The following is a 19444-nucleotide window of genomic DNA, read 5'->3' as shown; positions in this document are numbered from 1 at the left end:
AACTCCAAATTGTCATTTAGTATACTCGGTATTATAAAAACTACCTTCCATCTATGGAATGTTAGGCTGACACCCAAGACAATCAGTCTCCCATATTCAATATCCCACTATCTTCTGGTTGTCTCAAAAAATAAACAACCAGCAAATGACTTCACCTCTTTAAAAAAAAAAAAAAAAAAGGCAGCCCTGGCTGGTGTGGCTCAATGGATTGAGCACTAGTCTGCGAACCAAAGGGTCACCAGTTGGGTTCCCAGTCAGGGCATATGCCTGGGTTGCAGGCCAGGTCCCCAGCAGGGGGGCGCATGAGAGGCAACCACACATTGACATTTCTTCTTCCCTTCCCCTCTCTCTAGAAGTAAATAAGTAATTAAAATCTTAAAAAAAGGTTTCTATAGCTACTAAAAAACTTGCATTTATAAAATATTTTTAAAAGATTTTATTTATTTAGTTTTAGAGAGAGGAGAAGGGAAGGAGAAAGAGAGAGGGAGAGAAACATCAATGTGTGGTTGCCTCTCACGAGCTCCCCAATGGGGACCTGGCTCGCAACCCAGGCATGTGCCCTGACTGGGAATTGAACTGGTGACCCTTTGGTTCACAGCCTGCGCTCAATCTACTGAGCAACATCAACCAGGGCTACAAAACAGTTGATATAACTATTCCTCTGTATTGTACAACAAGGGAGACAGGGACCACTGATAAGACATAGTATATGATATTAATCGGATTTGGCTTCTTTCTTTGCCACTTCATTGGAGGCTGCGCTCTCCTCATTTCAGTTTCTGTTTTCCACAGGTAGATCTTCTTTAGGTGAGCCACTTCAGTCTGTTTCCCCTTTGCTCTCCCTTCCCCTTTCACCTGCATTTTTTTTTTCTTTAAGATTTATTTATTTTTAGAGACGGGAAGAGAGAGAGAAAAAGAGAGGGAGAAACATCAATGTATGGTTGCCTCTTGTGCGCCCCCTACTGGGGACCTGGCCCATGGCCTACTCATGTGCCCTGACTGGGAATCAAACCAGCGACCCTTTGAGTCCCCACGCTGGCACTCAGTCCACTGAGTCACACCAACCAGGGATGTTTCCATTTTTTTTTGTCTGCAGATTTATCCTCTCCTGCTGCTTTTGGCTTGTTTCCACTTTTGCAGGATCAAGTTTAGCTGACAACCTCGCTGATCATCTTGGGTTCTTTCTTCACCAACCCCTAGGCAGAGCTGACCTTCTTCTTGAGCACTGGGCATGTGGAGAGCCTTAGCTGAATCTGGGCTGCCCGGCTGCTGCCCCTTAAGTCTTTAGATCTAAAGTACATTATCCAAGAATGCAGCCAAACAAATGTAAGAACCACAAAGGCAGATTAAAGTAACCACTTAAGAACTAAGAAAGAAAAGGGCAGTTCCCATATTCCCTTTTGGGAAACTCACAGCCTAAGAGGACACCCAGCAAACATCTTTTTAAATTAAAAAAGAATGCCCTGGCTACTATGGCTCAGTAGATGAGTACCAGCCTGCAAACTGAAAGGTCACTGATTCAATTCCCAATCAGGGCACATGCCTGGGTTCCAGGCCAGGTCACCTGTCAAGGGGCGTGTAAGAGGCAACCAATCAACTGATTAATCCATGTTTCTCTCTCACATCAATGTTTCTCTCCCTCTCATTCTCCCTCCCTTCCCCTCTCTCTAAAAATAAATTTTAAAAATCTTTTAAAAGACTTAAAAAAATTAATGAAAAGCTATAGCAGCAATAAGCTTCTGGTGTGGGGGTGAGGAAGCATGGAGCATACAAACTGGTAAGCATCAGTTGTTTTGGGTAAAAATAGTTTCACATAAAATTTAAAGCAAAAGACTGTAACCTACTATTACAGAAGGACGCTTACCACTCTTGAGAAGAGCCTTAGGGTTTCCAGATCTTCTAAGATGTTGCTGTTTTTGGTAGTGATCAGTACCATGTACAATTTCTCCATAGGCTGGTAGACATATCTTACACTCTCTGTTTCAACAAACGTATGTTGTTTTCCAGTGTTCATGAGCTTCGGAAAAGCTGCTAACAAGCCCTCAATCCGAGTTCGGGTCATCTCCACAAACTGACGAGAAACAATGGCCTTTCCTGCTTTCGTGCAGACTGCTGCTGCCAACAGCACCTGCCAGGAACATATATGTAAATAAGTATAAATTAATTATTTTGTCATATCTGTTTTCTCAACATTCTCAGATCTTCCACAGAATGACATTTTTTTTTAAATTAAAAAAAACTTTGTGTGAGGATACATTTACTGATTTGAGAGAGACAGAGAGAGAGAGAGAGAGAGAGGGGAAGAGACAGAGACATTGATGTGAGAGAAAACAGCAAACGGTTGCCTCCCGTACACACCCCGACCAAGAACAAACCCTCAACCTAGGTATGTGCCCTGACAGGGAATTGAACCAGTGACCTTTTTGGCGCATAGGACACTCCAACCAACTGAGAATGACTTTCAAACTCTAGTTCATGCTTCTTTTAATTATAGTATATAATTCATAAGACAAAGCTAAAGGAGTGGAAAATGAAGCTATTATTCCTGTGTTTCAATAACATACCTAAAGAAAACTTAGTAAAGAAATAATTGTTTCCAAATCTCTATATGCATTACTAACGGGCCTCCTGTGACTCAGAACTGGATTGCTCTGTGCTTTGGTGGGCTCGTAAAGACAAGTTTTAACTTTTTCTAAGAACAGAGATTTCCACAGCCAAAACTGAAGTCTGATCACACAGATCAAATGTTTGCAATACACGGACCTTTGCTTTCATTTTCACCTAGAACATGGAACCAATTTGAGAGTTTAAATTTATCCTCTGCTCTTTGATTAACTTTTCCATCCCACAGTAGCTTACCTCCACATATGTAAACAATTTGTAAAATGAAAAACTAAATGACTCAATGTTTCACACAGGTTTTGACACTGGGCAATGATTAACAGCCTTCTTCCAGAGTATGGCATTTCATTAAAAAAGACAAAGCACCAAAGGAAGATGAGGAGACTTCTAATGCCATTATAGTAGAGTGAGAAAATTAAACACAACCTTAAAAGTCTTTTCAGTGAGGGAACCCAAGAATCCACAAGAATTAACATTTTGAAAGAGGCCTCAAGGTGAGGATACACCCACTGAAATGTTAACATCCTACTGGGGAGGCTTTTCAGCTTTACAGAAACGTGTCTCCTACAGGTGAGAAGCTTGAAGAAAAAACAAGTTAGCTATCTCAAATAAATATTCTTATAATTTCAATACATCAATATAGTTTTACAATAATCAAAGGAGAACACAATGTACTTATCCATCAATTACGATATTTGGGAAATAATTACCATCATGTTTATTTCCAAGCAACTAGGTAAAAACAATTTATACTGGAAAAGTGTTTGATTTATTTATATCTTGTGAAAATAATTTCCCTCTACTGCACAGATTTTAATTTTTGTTGATTTACCTCCAATGAACATGGGGCAGATTTTCTCAGGTGAAAAAGAGATAATGCTATCAATTGCTCTATTTCCCAAATAACAACTGTAAAGTTTAGAAAGAAGTAGATTTAAGGAAGTAATATTATGCAATTTTGTTTATGTTTCTGATTCTACCAATGCCGCACTGAAACTTAATTTCCCATCTTAAAGTTAATTTATGCTGTATAAAATTAAAAAGTTAAAAAAGTAGTCCTAAATCATATGAAATATTCTTAGGAAGAATCTTGTTTTGTATATTAAAAGACTAGAAAATATTTCAGACATAGAGAAATATAGCATCAGAGTTACCAGTTGATTAAGAATGGCAAAAGGCCAGCTTAAAAGTCCAAAAATAGTTATTTTTCCCAAATATTTATAGTTGTCTAAACTACAAAGTTTTGTACTTAAGAAATGTATCTTTTATAACCACCAACCACTGGGGAGGGTTTTTGTTATTATCTAGGTATGAAGCAAGAAGATATAGAGAGTAGTAAAAGGTCCCAGAAAAAAATAAAATAAACAAAATGGTTATGACTCTGAGAGCATTTAAGATCTTGCTCCCCAACATACATTGTCAGTTTGGCTTAAATAAACTCTGACTAAAATTCTACAAAAAAAAAAAGGTAATGACCTTGATCTTTCAAAAGAAATTTTCTACTCCATGTCTTTTAACTTTTTTAAAAAAGATTTTATTTATTTATTTTTAGACAGAGGGGAAGGGAGGGATAGAGGGAGAGAAACACCAAAGTGTGGTTGCCTCTCATGCACCCCCAGCCTGATACTTGGTCTGCAACCCAGGGATGTGCTCTGACTGGGAATCGAACAGGTGACCCTGTGGTTTACAGGTTGGTGCTCAATCCATTGAGCCACACCAGCCAGGGCCATTTTCTTTTTTTAAATCCAGCTCTGTATGATTGAAATGTAAAATTATGTGACATTTAAGGTGTACATCGTGCCCTGGCTGGATGGCTCAGTTGGTTAGAGTGTCATCCCATACACCAAAAGCTTGTGGGTTTGAAATTCCCAGTCAGGGCACATACGTAAGGTAGCTGGTTCAATTCCTGGTTGGGGTGTATACGGGAGACAACCAATTAATATCTCTCCCCCACAATGATGTATGTGTGTGTGTGTGTGTGTGTGTCTGTCTCTCAAAAAATCAATAAACGTTATCCTTAAGTGAGGATTTAAAAAGTCATGTGTTTAAAAGCAAATAAAGTGAACATCATGGTGATTCCATGTTTTTAACTTTAAATTAATAGTGTGAGACCAAAAAAAAAAAAAGATTTCTTCAAATAAGGGCAAGGTAATACATAATCCCTAAGAAGAAACTGGCCTAAAATTACCAGCGTCAAGAGAATTTGTTTAGAAGACTAAAACTAAATGTACTCAACAACTTTGATTTCACATTAATTTTTATTATAGGAGGTTCATGTTTTAATCGCTTACATATTCTGGAAAAATACTGTAGTTACTACCTCAGCCTACCAATGACAAGCAGGTAAGTCTCTATACTAGTTCACTGAAGGTTTATATGCCTGTTATTTCCAAATAACCAAAGGTAAGATTTTTGTCTCAAATTTATCCCTCAGAAAGGAGCTGTGCCACATAAAGCTTGTACATGAATGTTCACAGCATTATTCGTGATAGCTAATAAGTGAAAACCCAAATGTCCATCAACTGATAAAATATGATATATTCATACACTGGAATATTCTTCAGGCATAAAACTAATGAAGAACATGCCACAACATGGATGAACTTTGCTAAGTGAAAGAAACCAGACATAAAAGGCCACATCCCATATGATTCCATTTATATGAAATATCCAAAACAGGCAAATTCACAGAGAGAGAGAATAGATTTGTGGTTGCCAGGGGCTAGGATAGGGGAAGTAGGGAGTGATTGCTAATAAATACGAGGTTTCTTGAAAATGTTCTAAGCTTAGAGAGCAGTGATGGTTGCACAACTCTGTGAATATACTGGTAAAAAAAATCACTGAATTGTATACTTCAAAAGGCTAAATCTTATGGCATGTTGACTACATCTCAATTTAAAAAATGGAGGGCAGCCCAGGATGGTGTAGCTCAGAGGATTGAGCACAGGCCTGCAAACCAAAGGGTCGTGGTTCGATTCCTAGTCAGGGCAGGCACCTGAGTTGCGGTCCAGGTCCCCGAGCAGGGGACACACAAGAGGTAACCACACATTGATGTTTCTCTCCCTCTTTCCCCTCCCCTTCCCCTCTCTCTAAAAATAAATAAACTCTTTATAAAAAATAAAAATAAAAAATAAAAATAAAAAATGGAGGGCAAACCCATAGATTAAAATAAATAAGAGACATGTTAACCAATCACAATATATCTTGTTGGAATCCTGATTCAAACAACTACAAAAATATTATAAGAAAACCAGGCCCTGGCTGGTGTGGCTCAGTGGATTGAGTGCTGGCTTGCAAACCAAAAAGTCCCCGGTTCAATTCTCAGTCAGGGCACATGCCTGGGTCAGGCCAGGCCCCCAGCTGGGGGCATGTGAGAAAAGCAACTGATTGATGTCTCTTGCAAATCAATGTTCCTCTCCCTCTTTTTCTTCCTCCAGTCCTCTCTCTAAAATAAGTAAATAAAATCATTAAAAAAAATTTTTTTAAATAAGGAATACTTGTCTTCAAAAAAGTTGTGTAGCTTCAATTCTTTCTGTAGTTTCTAACATTAAAGATGATCTCTCAGTTACTTTATGTTCCAATTCTAAATCAGTGGTCATCTGATTTATCAATTAACCTAAGGATCAAAACTCACAATTTCATGTGCTGAACGTCAGTTACATAAATATCTCTTTAATTTTTTAAAATTTAGTATTTTAGAGAGAGACACACACACATCAATTTGCTGTTGCACCCATTTATGTATTTATTGGTTGATACCTATATATGCCCTGAATGGAACAGAACCCATAATATTGGCCTATTGGGACGATGGTCTAAGCAACTGAGCTACCAGGCCAGGGCAAGGAGAGTTGATTTTATTTTATTTATTTATTTTTAAATGTTTTACTTATTTATTTTCAGAAAGAAGGGAATGGAGGGAGAAAGACAGGGAGAGAAACATCAATGTGGTGTTGCCCCTCACACGCCCACTACTGGGACACAACACAGGCATGTGCCCTGATTGGGAATCGAACCACCGACCCTTTGGTTCACAGGTCAGCACTCAATCCACTGAGCTACACCAACTGAGGCCACGATACTTTATTTTAAAAGAGATATTTAATCCTGACCTGCATGGCTCAGCTGGTTGAGTGTCCTACAAAGCAAAGGGTAGCTAGTTCTATTCCCAGTCAGGGCACATGCCTGGGTTTCAGGCCAGGTCCTCAGTACGGGGTGTGTGAGAGGCAACCACACATTGATGTTTTTCTTCCTCTCTTCCTCTCTGTCTAAAAATAAATAAATAAAATTTTTTAAAAAATTAAAAAATAAAAGATATTTATAGGCCAGCCAAGGCCAGGATAGTTAATTTTAAAAGAGATACTTATAGGCCCTGGCAAGGTAGCTCAGTTGGTTGGAGCTACCAATAGCCAACATTGCAGGTTTAATCCCCAGTCAGGGCACATACAAGAGTCAACCAATGAATGCACATATAGGTACAACAACAAATCAATGTTTCTAACTCTTTCATTCTCTCTCTCTCCTCTCAAGTCAATTAATAAAATAAAATAAATTGTCCTAATGATGTTATACAAATGGGTTTTCAATATCATAAATGGATTAAAACAATGTTAAACAGCTCTGGCTGGTGTGGCTCAGTGGATTGAGCACCAGGCTGCAAACCAAAGGGTCACCAGTTTGATTCCCAGTCAGGGCACATGCCTGGGTTGTGGGCCAGGTCCCCAGTAGGGGGCACGCAAGAGGCAGCCACACACTGATGTTTCTCTCCCTCTCTTTCTCCCTCCTTTCCCCTCTGTCTAAAAATAAATAAAATCTTTGAAAAAAAATGATGTTTCTGTCTCTCAAATCAATAAATAAAAATTTTTAAATGCTAAACAGCCAAAAACTAAAATTACATAAATAAAAATTTTCACTGAAAAATAATTGCTCTTTCCCACTCTTATATCCATGAAACAGTTTACTCAAATTCTTCATATACATCACAATCATCACTAGTCCACTTTTTGAATTACCAGTTTGCTAGAACTTTATATAAAACACATATAGGTTTCTGGCCTAGATGGAGGCGTAGGTAGATATGCTTCACTTCTCACATAGCCAAAGGAAGGGTAATAATTTAAAAACAAAAACCAACCAGGAAATCAAACTGTATGGAAGTCTGACAACCAAGGAGTTAAAGAAGAAACATTCATCCAGACTGGTAGAAGGGGCAGAGACGGGAAGCTGGGATAGAAGATGCACAGTAAGGTGGTGGCTGGCTAGCAGATGGGGCAGGCAAGGCAGCGGCTGGTGAACCAGGCATTCACACATTCGAGTGCAGATAAACCAGGTGGAACTGGGGATAGTGACAGAGCACACAATCCAAGTTTCCACCGCACAATCCAAGTTTCCACCGTGTGGAAAATAAAGCCTCTGGCTATAAAAACCTCTGGGGGGTGTGGCTGTGAGAGAAACTGCCAGTCTCTTGAAAGCAGGGGAAGAGCCGAGCAAGCAGCATTGTTCCCTCTCTGACCCTCCCCCTACATACAGTGCCAAAACCAGCAAAGTGGGTTGCTGAGCCCCTGCAAATACCTAAGGCTCTGCCCCTTACAACATAACAGGTGTGCAGAGACAAAGAAATATGGCCCAAATGAAAGAACAGAGCAAAATCCAGAAAAATAATTTTTTTTGTGACGAGGAGACAGCCAATCTATCAGATGCAGAGTTCAAAACACTGGTAATCAGGACGCTCACAGAAATCATTGAGTACGGCCACAAAATAAAGGAAGAAGTGAAGGTTATACAAAGTGAAATAAAGAAAAATAATTGGGAACCAACAGTGAAGGGAAGGAAACCAGGATGAAAATCAACGATTTGGAAAAAAGGAAGAAATAAACATTCAACCAAAATAGAATGAAGAAACAAGAATTCAGAAAAATGAGGAGAGGCTTAGGAACCTCCAGGACATCTTAAAACGTTCCAACATCCGAATTATAGGGGTGCCAGAAGGAGAAGAGGAAGAGCAACAAATTGAAAACTCATTTGAAAAAATAATGAAGAACTTCCCCAATCTGGCAAAGGAAATTGACTCCAGGAAGTCCAGGAAGCTCAGAGAGTCCCAAAGAAGCTGGACCCAAGGAGGAACACATGAAGACACATAGTAATTACATTACCCAAGATTTAAGTAGAGAGAGAAACTTAAAAGCAACAAGAGAAAAGGAGACAGTTACCTACAAAGGAGTTTCCATAAGAATATCCGTTGATTTCTCAAAAGAAATCTTACAGGCAAGGCGGGTCTGGGAAGTATTCAAAGCCATGAAATGCAAGGACCTACATCCAAGATTACTCCTATCAGCAAAGCTATCATTTAGAATGGAAGGGCAGATAAAGTGCTTCCCAGATGAGGTCAAGTTAAAGGAGTTCATCATCACCAAGCCCTTATTATAGGAAATGTTAAAGGCACTTATTTAAGAAAAAGATGATCAGAACTATGAACAGTAAAATGACAACAAATGCACAACTATCAACAACTGAACCTCAAAAACAAGAACTAAGCAAGCAACTAGAACAGGGACAGAATCACAGAAATGGAGACCACATGGAGGGTTATCAGCAGGGAGGGGAGAGAATGAGGGGGAAAAGGTACAGGGAATAAGAAGCATAAATGGTAGATACAAAGTAGACAGGGGAGGTTAACAATAGCATAGGAAATGGAAAAGCCAAAGAACTTATACATAGGACCCCATGGACATGAACTAAGCAGGGGAATGCTGAAGGGAGGGGAGGGGGGGAATGCTAAGGAGGGGAATGCTGAAGGGAGGGGGAGAAAGGGGAGAAAAAAATGGGACAGCTGTAGTAGCATAATCAATAAAATATACTAAAAAACCACATACATATAAGTAAGTTTTAAAATATTTTGAGAACATATATGGCTGTTTGTGCTACACTCCTAATTATATATTCTAATTAACAAAAAACCTTTTTTTTTAAATTCTCATCAAATGGAGGAATTTTCCTATGTTTGGGATAACCTCACATTGGTTTCTCCTCTTCCCAACAACTAAGTGAATTAGAAATTTGTAAAGAACCAAGTTGATATCAGAAAAACCGGATGACTGGGAGTGAGAAGATCTGATTCTAGTTTTTGATTTTTTTTTTTTTAAGTTTATTTATTTTTAGGGAAAGAGGAAGGGAGTGAGAGAAAGAAACATCAATGTGTGGTTGCCTCTTGTGTGCCCCTTACTGGGGACTGGCCTGCAACCCAGGCATGTGCCCTGACTGGGAATCGAACTGGTGTGACCCTCTGGTTTGCAGGCTGGCATTCAATCCACTGAGCCACACCAGCCAGCGCTAGTTTTTATTCTTTTACTTACTGTCTGACCTTTAGTTACTGAACTTCTCTTACACTCAGTTTCTTTGCTATAATATGGAGCATCATCTAACTATTTAACAAGCTATATTATATGAGGGCCAAATGCGTATAATGAAGCCATAAGCCAAAGCACTATATAACTTATACCACCTACATAAAGCAATGTAAAATAGCACAATTACTAATGATAAACTTGCCAAGAAATGCATTTCATAAAAAAAAAAAAAATTGTCACTTCAAGGTAGCAGATTTTTACCTTTATGGGTTTGTCAATATGTTGATGTTCAAATAATGAAGACAGACGCTCTTCCTATAAAATTTTACTTAAAATTTTAGGGAATTCAGAGAGCCTCTACAGCAGTAATTCTGAAATGGCCCACAAAGAATCACTTTATGCAATGAGAAATAGTACTAACAAATGAGACATACTGTAAATGTAATCCTTGTAAGAGCTCTCCCCGCCAAAAAAAAAGGGGGGGGCAAAAGCTAATGACCCCGTCAGGCAAGTTTACAACTCTGTGGATTGCCTATTACTCTGTTGTCCTGACTCTCTTGTAGCCCACAGGTTAATGGAAACTCTCTACTACAGAGCAGGATGACACCTGGCGCCAGCTACAATAGTCGGTGGCCAGACTGACCCTCCTGTACCTGGGAACAGCCCGCCTTTTACCTAACCCATTGTCCTGGCTCACATCCTAGAACCCTGAGGCACCCGCCCAGAAGAACAAGAGACTAACCCTTCCCTTATACCCCACTAATCCAGCGCTTTTTCTTTTAAAAACCCCACTCTTTCTCTTCTTAAAGATTTTATTTTACGTTTAGAGAGAAGGGGAGGGAGGGAGAAAGAGAGGGAGAGAAACATCAAATGGTTGCCTCTCCCATGCCCCCAATGGGGGGACCTGGCCTGCAACTCAGGCAGGTGCCCTGATCAGTAATGGAACTGGCGACCCTTCAGTTCGCAAACTGATGCTCAGTCCACGGAGCCACACCAGCCAGGGCTAAAAATCCCACTCTTGCCTTCCCCAGGGGCTGCAGTCGATCCAACTCAGCCTGTCTGTAAGCGCAGAATCAAATAAAGGCAGTTGGATCAGATCATCCTGTTCCTCCCTCCTCTATTTCTCGCGCATTTGTAACACTAGGAAGTTATGGTCCCCTAGCTTAGATTTTATGAGGTTTTGAAAGAATAAGCCCCAGTTAAGTAAAGATCCTATGTATAGCATAACTTAAATACATGAAGTCAAATGTCTATCTAGAAGAACTACTGCTCAGACTCAGTCTTCAGACCTATATAAATATGCTGATTTAATACAAAACCCATATCTAACATATCTAATGATAATTCTGTTAGAAACAATGTTGTAGGTTTCAGGGTAGGCCTTCAGCAACTGGAATTTAAAATGCCTCCATACCATACAGATAGAATTTAGGTAAAAATTACCACCAAAGGAAACATAAAAGGGAAAAAGGAACAAAAAGCAACCTGTAACCAGAATTGAACTATTTTGTTTTACTGAGAATTCCATTTTAGCAATATTATTATAAGAATGAACTAAATAGCCCTGACTGGTGTGGCTCAGTGGGTTGGATGTTGTTCTGCAAACTGAAAGGTCGCCCCGTTGATTCCTGGTCAGGGCACATGCCTGGGTTTCCAGCCAGGTCCCAGTAGGGGGGTTGGGGGGGTGTACAAGAGGGGGAAAAAATATGTTTCTCTCACACATCTGTTTCTCACCCTCTTTTCCCCTCCCTTCCCCTTTCTCTAAAAATAAATAAATAAATAAATAAATCCTTAAAAAAAGAATTAACTAAATAATTGTTTATTAAATACCTACTGTACAGACTAGATGCTCTCTGAGAATACTAAGAGGAATTAGATTGGTATTCTTCCCTCATCTTTTATAATTTTTTAAATTAAAATTTTATTTAATATTTTTTATAATTAGCCCTGGTTGATGTGGCTCAGTGGATTGAGTGCCAGCCTACAAACCAAAGGGAAGCTGGTTCGATTCCCAGTCTGGCACATGCCTGAACTGCGGGCCAAGTGCCCAGTGGGGTGGCATGCGAGAGGCAAGCACACACTGATGTTTCTCTTTCTTTCTCCCCCCTCCCTCCCCTCTCTCTAAAATAAATAAATAAATCATTTTTATAATTATGTATGGTGACAAATGTTAACTAGACTTGTTGGGATTATTTCCCAATATATACAAATATTGAATCGTTATGTTGCACAACTGAAACTAATGTTATATATCAGTTATACCTCAATGGAAAAAAAAAAAAAAAAGCCTAGGAGGGATAGGTAGGCAGACTGTTAAGCAACATGCTATGGAAATTCAGAGGAGGAAGAGAAAGGGGATGACTTCGTAGAACAGCATTTAAATTATGCTTTGACCTGGCTGGTATAGCTCAGTGGACTGAACACAGGCCTTCGAACCAAAGAATCGCAGGTTCGATTCCCAGTCAGGGCACATGCCTGGGGTTGCAGGCCAGGTCCCCAGTAGGGGGTGCACAAGGGGCAGCCACACATTGATGTTTCTCTCCCTTTCTCCCTTCCTTCCCCCCTCTTTCTCCCTCCCTTCCTCTCTCTCTAAAAGTAAATAAATAAAATCTTAAAAAATAAATAAATAAAGTATGCTTTGATGAATTGGGGTATGTAAGTATGTAAAGATGAAGAAACAGTAGGGTAAAATAGTAGATCCCAAGCAGGAAAAATCTGAGACTCTCTTTGGGTCATTCTGTTATCCAGATACATGCAAAATAAAGTTCCCAAAGTAGGACCAAAGTGACCCACACTAAGTATGGATTTAAACACCTAAGACACCACACACCACAATTACAGGTTCCACAAAGCTGACACAGTTTTCTATTCACTGTGTTATACATGTTAATGAATATACATGTTAACATGGCTGGAAGGTATGGTTGGAAGGTATGGTCACCTCTAAACAAGATAAATTTAACCTATCCTAAAATAATATTCATCTTCTTAAATGCTTTGAAGTAATAAAGGCCCTCTTCACATAACTGTTTATTGATATTTAATAATGATTAAATATAGTATACAGTATAAAATATATAGCACTCACTAAAAGGCAAATTAATTTTTCCTATTGTAATTTGATCTGATTTTCTTTTAGGAAAACTAAGTACGATTCTCATAGAGTTGTTTTATTTATTATTTATATTTTTGGAAAAGAACATTTACAATTAAAAGGAACTTTCAAGAACCCTTGGTTGTTTTACAGATGGAAAACACTAGGGTCCAGAAGTTAAATGATTTCTTCAGAACTGTTTAAAAGAATAAATCACCCATTAAGTCAAGCTTTGTCAAACAACTTTTCTCTTAATAATATGTACAATCGTTTCTGTATATTGTTCTTTGTTTTTGAATTAAATAACGACTCTCTCCTACCCAGATTTAACCACATGGATGAGAAGGTTTCTTAAGTAAAGAAACCTGGAAAATTAGGTTTCTGTTCCGCTTCTACCACTAATTATATGACCTTGAACAAGTCACTTAATTACTTCGTGAAATATCCCTAAATTAGAGGTTAGCTTATATGAAATCTAAAGTGTCTATTTTCATCTCTAACATTCTGTAAGTCTAACTATTTGAAAACTTTACAGCAACAGAAAATGTACAATACCTTCACTTCACACCCACTGCTCCAGTAGAAACTACTTTGGAAACATATTTCACATTAATGTTAAGCTCCTGGAAGGCAAACTGCCTAACCAAAACAAATTATGTTTGTATAGTATATGTGTGAGAGATAGACATAGCTGCCTAACATCCTTCATCCTTACTAGTGATTGATAAAGAGGTATAAGAATAACATCAGCATAAATATATGCACACTTCCCCAAAGAAAAAAGTCAAGGACATCCTCCAACCCCTAAATAATTCAATATTAATCACTCCCAGAATTAAGCAGTAACTTTCTCCCTCATAATTCATGACCATGTTAAGGATAGTTTCTACAATGTTTTCCTGTTTGCATGATGTAATTACAGATAAAATCAGAGGGAAGGTTAAAATAAAATCCAGACCATATAAGAAACCTAAAACCTAAAAAGCTACTCAGTGTGAGTTTTAAGCTGATCACAAGTTTCTCTTCTAAAACAAAAGCTTATAGTCAATAAAAATAAAAGGGCATCATTTTCAGCTTCTGCATTTATTTGAAGAATAAATAAATGGCAAACCAATGGAAACTCAAGAAAATCATTTTCAGTTTTTGACATTTCTCACTTGGATGTTTCCCTCATATACAAAAGATTTTATGTATTTATTTTTAGAGAGAGGGGAAGGGAGGGAGAAAGAGAGGGAAACATCAATGTGTGGTTGCCTCTCCCATGCCCCTTACTAGGGACCTGGTCTTGTAACATAGGCATGTGCCCTAATTGGTAATTGAACCAGTGACCCTTTGGTTCACAGACTGGCACTCAATCCACTGAGACACACTAGCCAGGGAAATACAGAAAATCTTAAATAAATAAATAAATAAATAAATAAATAAATAAATAAGGCCCTGGCCAGGTTAGAGTGTCATCCCAATATGCCAAGAGTACAGGTTCGATCCCCAACCAGGGCACATACAAGAGATCAGCCAATTAATTCAGAAATAAGCAGAACAACAAACCTATGTTTCTTTTTCTCTCTCCCTCTTTAAAAAAAAAAAAAAAAAAAACCCAATAGCCGTACAGCTGTTGTATTGTGTATGAAAAAGAGGGGGGAAAGGCAGTAATTCCCTAATTGGGAACAGATATTACTGTGCAGGATTTGTTTCTCCCCCATCATGTGTAGGTCAGCCATATAAATCCAAATCTAGCTTTCTAATCAATAACTTTTGGGAACTGAACTTAATGTGATCATTTATATTTAATGTGGACACTATAGTAAGTTTACTCATTGCCTACCCTTACTAAGAAAAGAACAGCACTCTGTAGAAAAGCAAAGATTTTACATACTGGTATTACCATGAGACTTAAGATCAAGTTAATTAAGAAAAAGAACTAACATAATGATACTTGATAAAAGTTAAAAAAATAAAAACATGTTCTGATTTGGAGAAAACTAGAAAAAAATCAAAAGATGCCCTTTTTATATTTCATTTTATTTTTTTCTTTTAATATACTTCACTTTATAAGAAGTTCATCATAAGCCATTTGTTTTGCATTTGTTCATTTATTTCTCTACTAGGATTATTCACAGTGTAGGACATTTTGTACTGACTTCAGTGCCTAAAAACCAAAGGAAACCTATTTCTCATAAAAAGATGTATAGAGCAATGGATAAATAATTAGATGTGTGATAAAACAAGTTCAGTGAAATGTTATAGAGCCTAGCTGGTAGTTATATGGGTGCTCACTACAAAATTCAACTTTTCTAGATGCTTAAAAAATTTATTTTTTAAGATTTTATTTATTTTTTAAAAAGAGGGGAAGTGAGGGGAAAAGAGAGGGAGAAACATCAATGTTCTACAGAAACATTAATCAGTTGCCTATTGCACACCCCAAATCAGGGGACCTGGCCCCAACTCAGGCCCTGACTAGCCATCAAATCTGTGACCTTTGGTTCACACGCTGGTGCTCCACTCAATCCAATGAGGCACACCAATAGATTATAAATAAAATGTTAAGATAAAAAAATCTACTTTCAGAAGTTTTGAAACAAATTTTAGATCATCAAAAATCTCCTAAAATGTCACTTTACTTGGACATTTTTACTGTGTGGGGATATCTTCCTATAGGACCCAAAAACATTACACAAAAGTAACACTTAATATCTTAAGACCCAACAGAATGTATACCGAGGTGTTGTTCTTCAGAATACACAAATCTATGGGTTTCTAGATCATACCAAGTCCCAAAATAATTCAGAAATAGATGCGTACTTATACATGACACAACTGTACATGTCCAAATAACATGCAGATTTTATATTTTATCACTTGACACCTAGAACTTTACCATCCCTTGGTTATCAATCAATGTAAAATACAGCAGGTCCCCAAGCCCTGACCAGTGTGGCTCAGTTGGTTAGGCATTGTCCAGCAAAGCAAGGGGTCACCTCTTCCATTTCCAGTTAAGGGCACGTGCCTGGGTTGCAGGCTCAGTCACCTGTCAGGGGGTCAGGGTGCTTATGATAGGCAACCGATTGACGTGTCTCTCTCACATTAATGTTTCTCTCCCTCTCTTTCTCCCTTCCTTCCCCCCTCCCAATACATAGATAGATAGACAGATAGATAGATAGATAGACAGATAGATAGAAAGAAAGAATAAAAGTCTTTAAAATATATACATAAAGCAGGACCCCAAATAGCGTTCTTTTAAAATCATTTAATTAAAATGTTGATGAGATGCCATGAGAACTTAACTCTTATTTACATCAATCAGCCTATGGTAAAACTGGTTTTTGTTATATGTCATTTCACTTAAAATTCCAGAACCTACTGATGACATTAAGTGAGGAGTTGCTGTACCAAGTTCCAAGAACTTTCCAACATCTTCTTGTAAAGATTATCTATATTTGATTTACATAAAACAAGGCTTAGTTTTGCTATTAAAATTATAATATGCTCTAAAATGCACTACAAATACATCCAGGATGTAAAAGGAAAAGTTTAAAATCACTATCCAAACACCAAGCATTATGGTGGAAACAAAAAAAAATTAGACTCTGATAATTTTATGTCCAACATTAAAGTTTTATGAGGCAAACCTGCTTGATGCAATTTATGTGCTTGAAGCTGAAAAAACTTTTTCAGTGTTTTGAGAGCCCAAACATGAATCCCCCACCATCCAAGTTCTCATCTAAAAGGTTGTCAATAGAACTTAATACGATTGGCACCAGATTATAGTGTCGTCTCTACAGTGTGTAGGAAGATGCTTTAAGTCAAATTATTAATCTACTAACAAAAAGAGAAAAAGAAAAAACTTACTGTGAAAGACTGAGGGCATATAGTGCACTAAAAAATACTAGCTCGTGTGGAACAAAAGAATTTCTCTTACTTCATAAATACCCACAAACTGTAGTGATAAAGCAAGATTTAGTGGAGTCAGCACTGTGTTTTGTCCCACCCTCACCCACATTAATTTTTCCCATCTCCACAATAGTTGAGAACACAAAGATAACGTATCTGGGGGCAAGTAACAGGTCCTAAAGTATAAACCCTTCTTACTGCGATATGCCACACACACCTTTTACTTCAACTGAACAATAATATTCTCGCAGACCAAAAGCCTGTGTTCTGTACAACTCGTTCACATTTTCCCAATCTCTATACACTGCATATACTCAATCTCCAGCCGGTTCAGTAGCTCGGATCTCGGCAGAGAGTGCCCAATTGTGGGGGTGAGGGGTGTGGGTACTACGAAAGAGGAACAGGAGTCAAGTCCCTCAGATCTCCCGGGAGGTCGGGCACAGGGCTGCTCTCGGAGCCGCGAGGGAAGTACCGGCTCCTGGCCCTCCGGGAAGGGCTCCTCTGGCCCGAGCACCAGGCCGTCAGGGAAGCAGAGCTGGCGAACGAGGCCCGACCCGAGAATTCGCCTTGGCTCAAATCTTACCATGTTGAGGACGGTGGTGGGGCGCACTCGCGCTCGCGCTCCACTAGGGCTAGGGCTGGGACCAGGGGAAAGGGAGCACTGGCAGCTCTCGACCTGGTGTACCCCCTGACAGAAACCACTGCCGCTTTACCTCTCGCGAAAATGGCGGCCCAGAGCCACGTCTCCAACCGGAAACGGCGTGGGTGAAAGGGCGGAAGGCGGGGCGACTTGGGGAGGGGAAATTGTGCGTAGTTGGCTGGTTGGAGACGGGCCAAGAGGCCAGGGGCCTCTAGTAGCACAGGAACTTCAGGCTTCGGCCTCTTCGGTTTTTGTCCGCGCTCTCTTTTAATTTGTGACACCTGTTACAGTTTATAATGCTCTCAGCCGCTATATCATTTAATATATGAAATAACCCAGTGTGCTTAAGGGACTAGTATCAGGGTATGTAAAGAAGTGTTTACAGCTCAACAATAAAGACAATCCAAGTTTAAAATGGGCAAAGTAGACATTTCTCCACAGTTTATACATATAGCCAATAAGCACAGAAAATATGATCAACATCCTTAGAAAAATGCAAATCAAAACCACAATGAAATACCACTTTATCCCCACTAAGATGGATACAATAATAATGTTGGTGAGAATGCAGAGAAAATATAACCCTCATACACAGCTGGCGCAAATGTAAAATAATGCAACTACTTCAGAAATAGTTTGGTAGCTCCTCAAAAAATTAAAACATATGACTTGGCAATTCCACTCCTTGGTATATATACCCAAGAATATTAAAAACATGACCAGCCCTGGCTGTTGTAGCTCACTGGATCAATTCCCATTCAGGGCACATGCCTGGTTTGCAGGCCAGGTCCTCAGTAGGGGACACATGAGAGGCAACCCGCACTGATGTTTCTCTCCCTCCCTTTCCCCTCTAAAACTAAATAGAGAAAATCTTTAAAAAAAAAGAACAATATACCAAGCATTACTCTAAATACTTCATACAGATTATCTCATTTAATCCTGACAAGAATTCTCTGAGATAAGAAGGAAACATTAATATTTTTATTTTATAAGGGATAAAGAGGAAAACTAGTCTACCACAGGTCCTCAGGGCAAGAGAGTAGCAAAGCTAGGATTGGACAAAGGCTGCTCAACTTCAGAATCTGTACTCTTAAGCACTGCAGTATAGAATTCTCACTTTTACTCATTTTGAATCTCCAGTGGCTTTCTAGAAGAATCATTACAAAGCTTCCATATTATAAAATGTTGCATGTCTGAAAGGGTATACTCATATGTCAAACTGCATTATTTACTTTCGTTATAAAAGTACACATTTTAAAAAGGACAAACAAGTTCTTAATTTTAAAAAAAGTAAAAAATTATGCCTGAAATTATTGTTTTATTTTGAAGGCTTCCAGGACCTTCAATGTGGACCAAAAGATTGCCAAGGCCAATTGATATGGATTCATTGAAAATATGACATTAACTGAACTAAATTGTATAAGAAAAGCACCTTTGCAAGCATGCTTTGTAAGTACCTTAGAGGCAGTATGTCATAATGATTAAAAGCATATAGTTGGGAATTAGACTGATTTGTGTTTGACTCCCATTTTCAGCACTTACTAGCTAAGTGACTTTAGGCAAGCTCCTTTAATTCTCCTAAGCCTCAATTACCTAATCTGTAAATCGGCAGCAATATCAGTCTCATCCAGTTGTGAAGTAGATAATATATTAATAAATAAGATTATATAATGTAAGTGTTCCTACATAGAAAGTGCTCAACAATACATATCCATTATTTTTGTTAACTTTATTTATTTTTAAAGACAGGGGGAGGGAGGGAGAAAGAAAGGGAAAGAAATGTTGATGTGATCTGTTTGCTGCCTCTCCTACAACCAGGAACAGAATCCACAACTCAGGCATACACCCTTA

The 19444-nt window shown here is 38.6% G+C and overlaps 1 protein-coding gene across 2 annotated transcripts in view; it reads right to left on the bottom strand.

Annotated features, from left to right (window-relative positions):
• Nucleotides 1–17701, bottom strand: part of ARCN1 (archain 1) — a 36815-nt gene extending 19114 nt beyond the window's left edge. The window contains exons 1-2 of one of the 2 annotated variants that reach the window (XM_024570744.2): nt 17537–17701; nt 1865–2128 (exon numbers count right to left, since the gene is read on the bottom strand). In XM_024570744.2, the coding sequence (XP_024426512.1) occupies nt 1865–2128; nt 17537–17539 (267 nt within the window). In that variant the 5' untranslated portion in view covers nt 17540–17701. The remainder of the gene's footprint in view (nt 1–1864; nt 2129–17536) is intronic. The other variant, XM_053924214.1, reaches the window with a different exon arrangement.
• Nucleotides 17702–19444: the final 1743 nt, after the last annotated feature.

This window comes from Desmodus rotundus, chromosome 5 (assembly GCF_022682495.2).
Source record: "Desmodus rotundus isolate HL8 chromosome 5, HLdesRot8A.1, whole genome shotgun sequence".
NCBI classification, from domain to species: domain Eukaryota; kingdom Metazoa; phylum Chordata; class Mammalia; order Chiroptera; family Phyllostomidae; genus Desmodus; species Desmodus rotundus.
The sequence above is the reverse complement of the archived record's forward strand: the minus strand, read 5'-3'. Positions and strand labels throughout refer to the sequence as shown.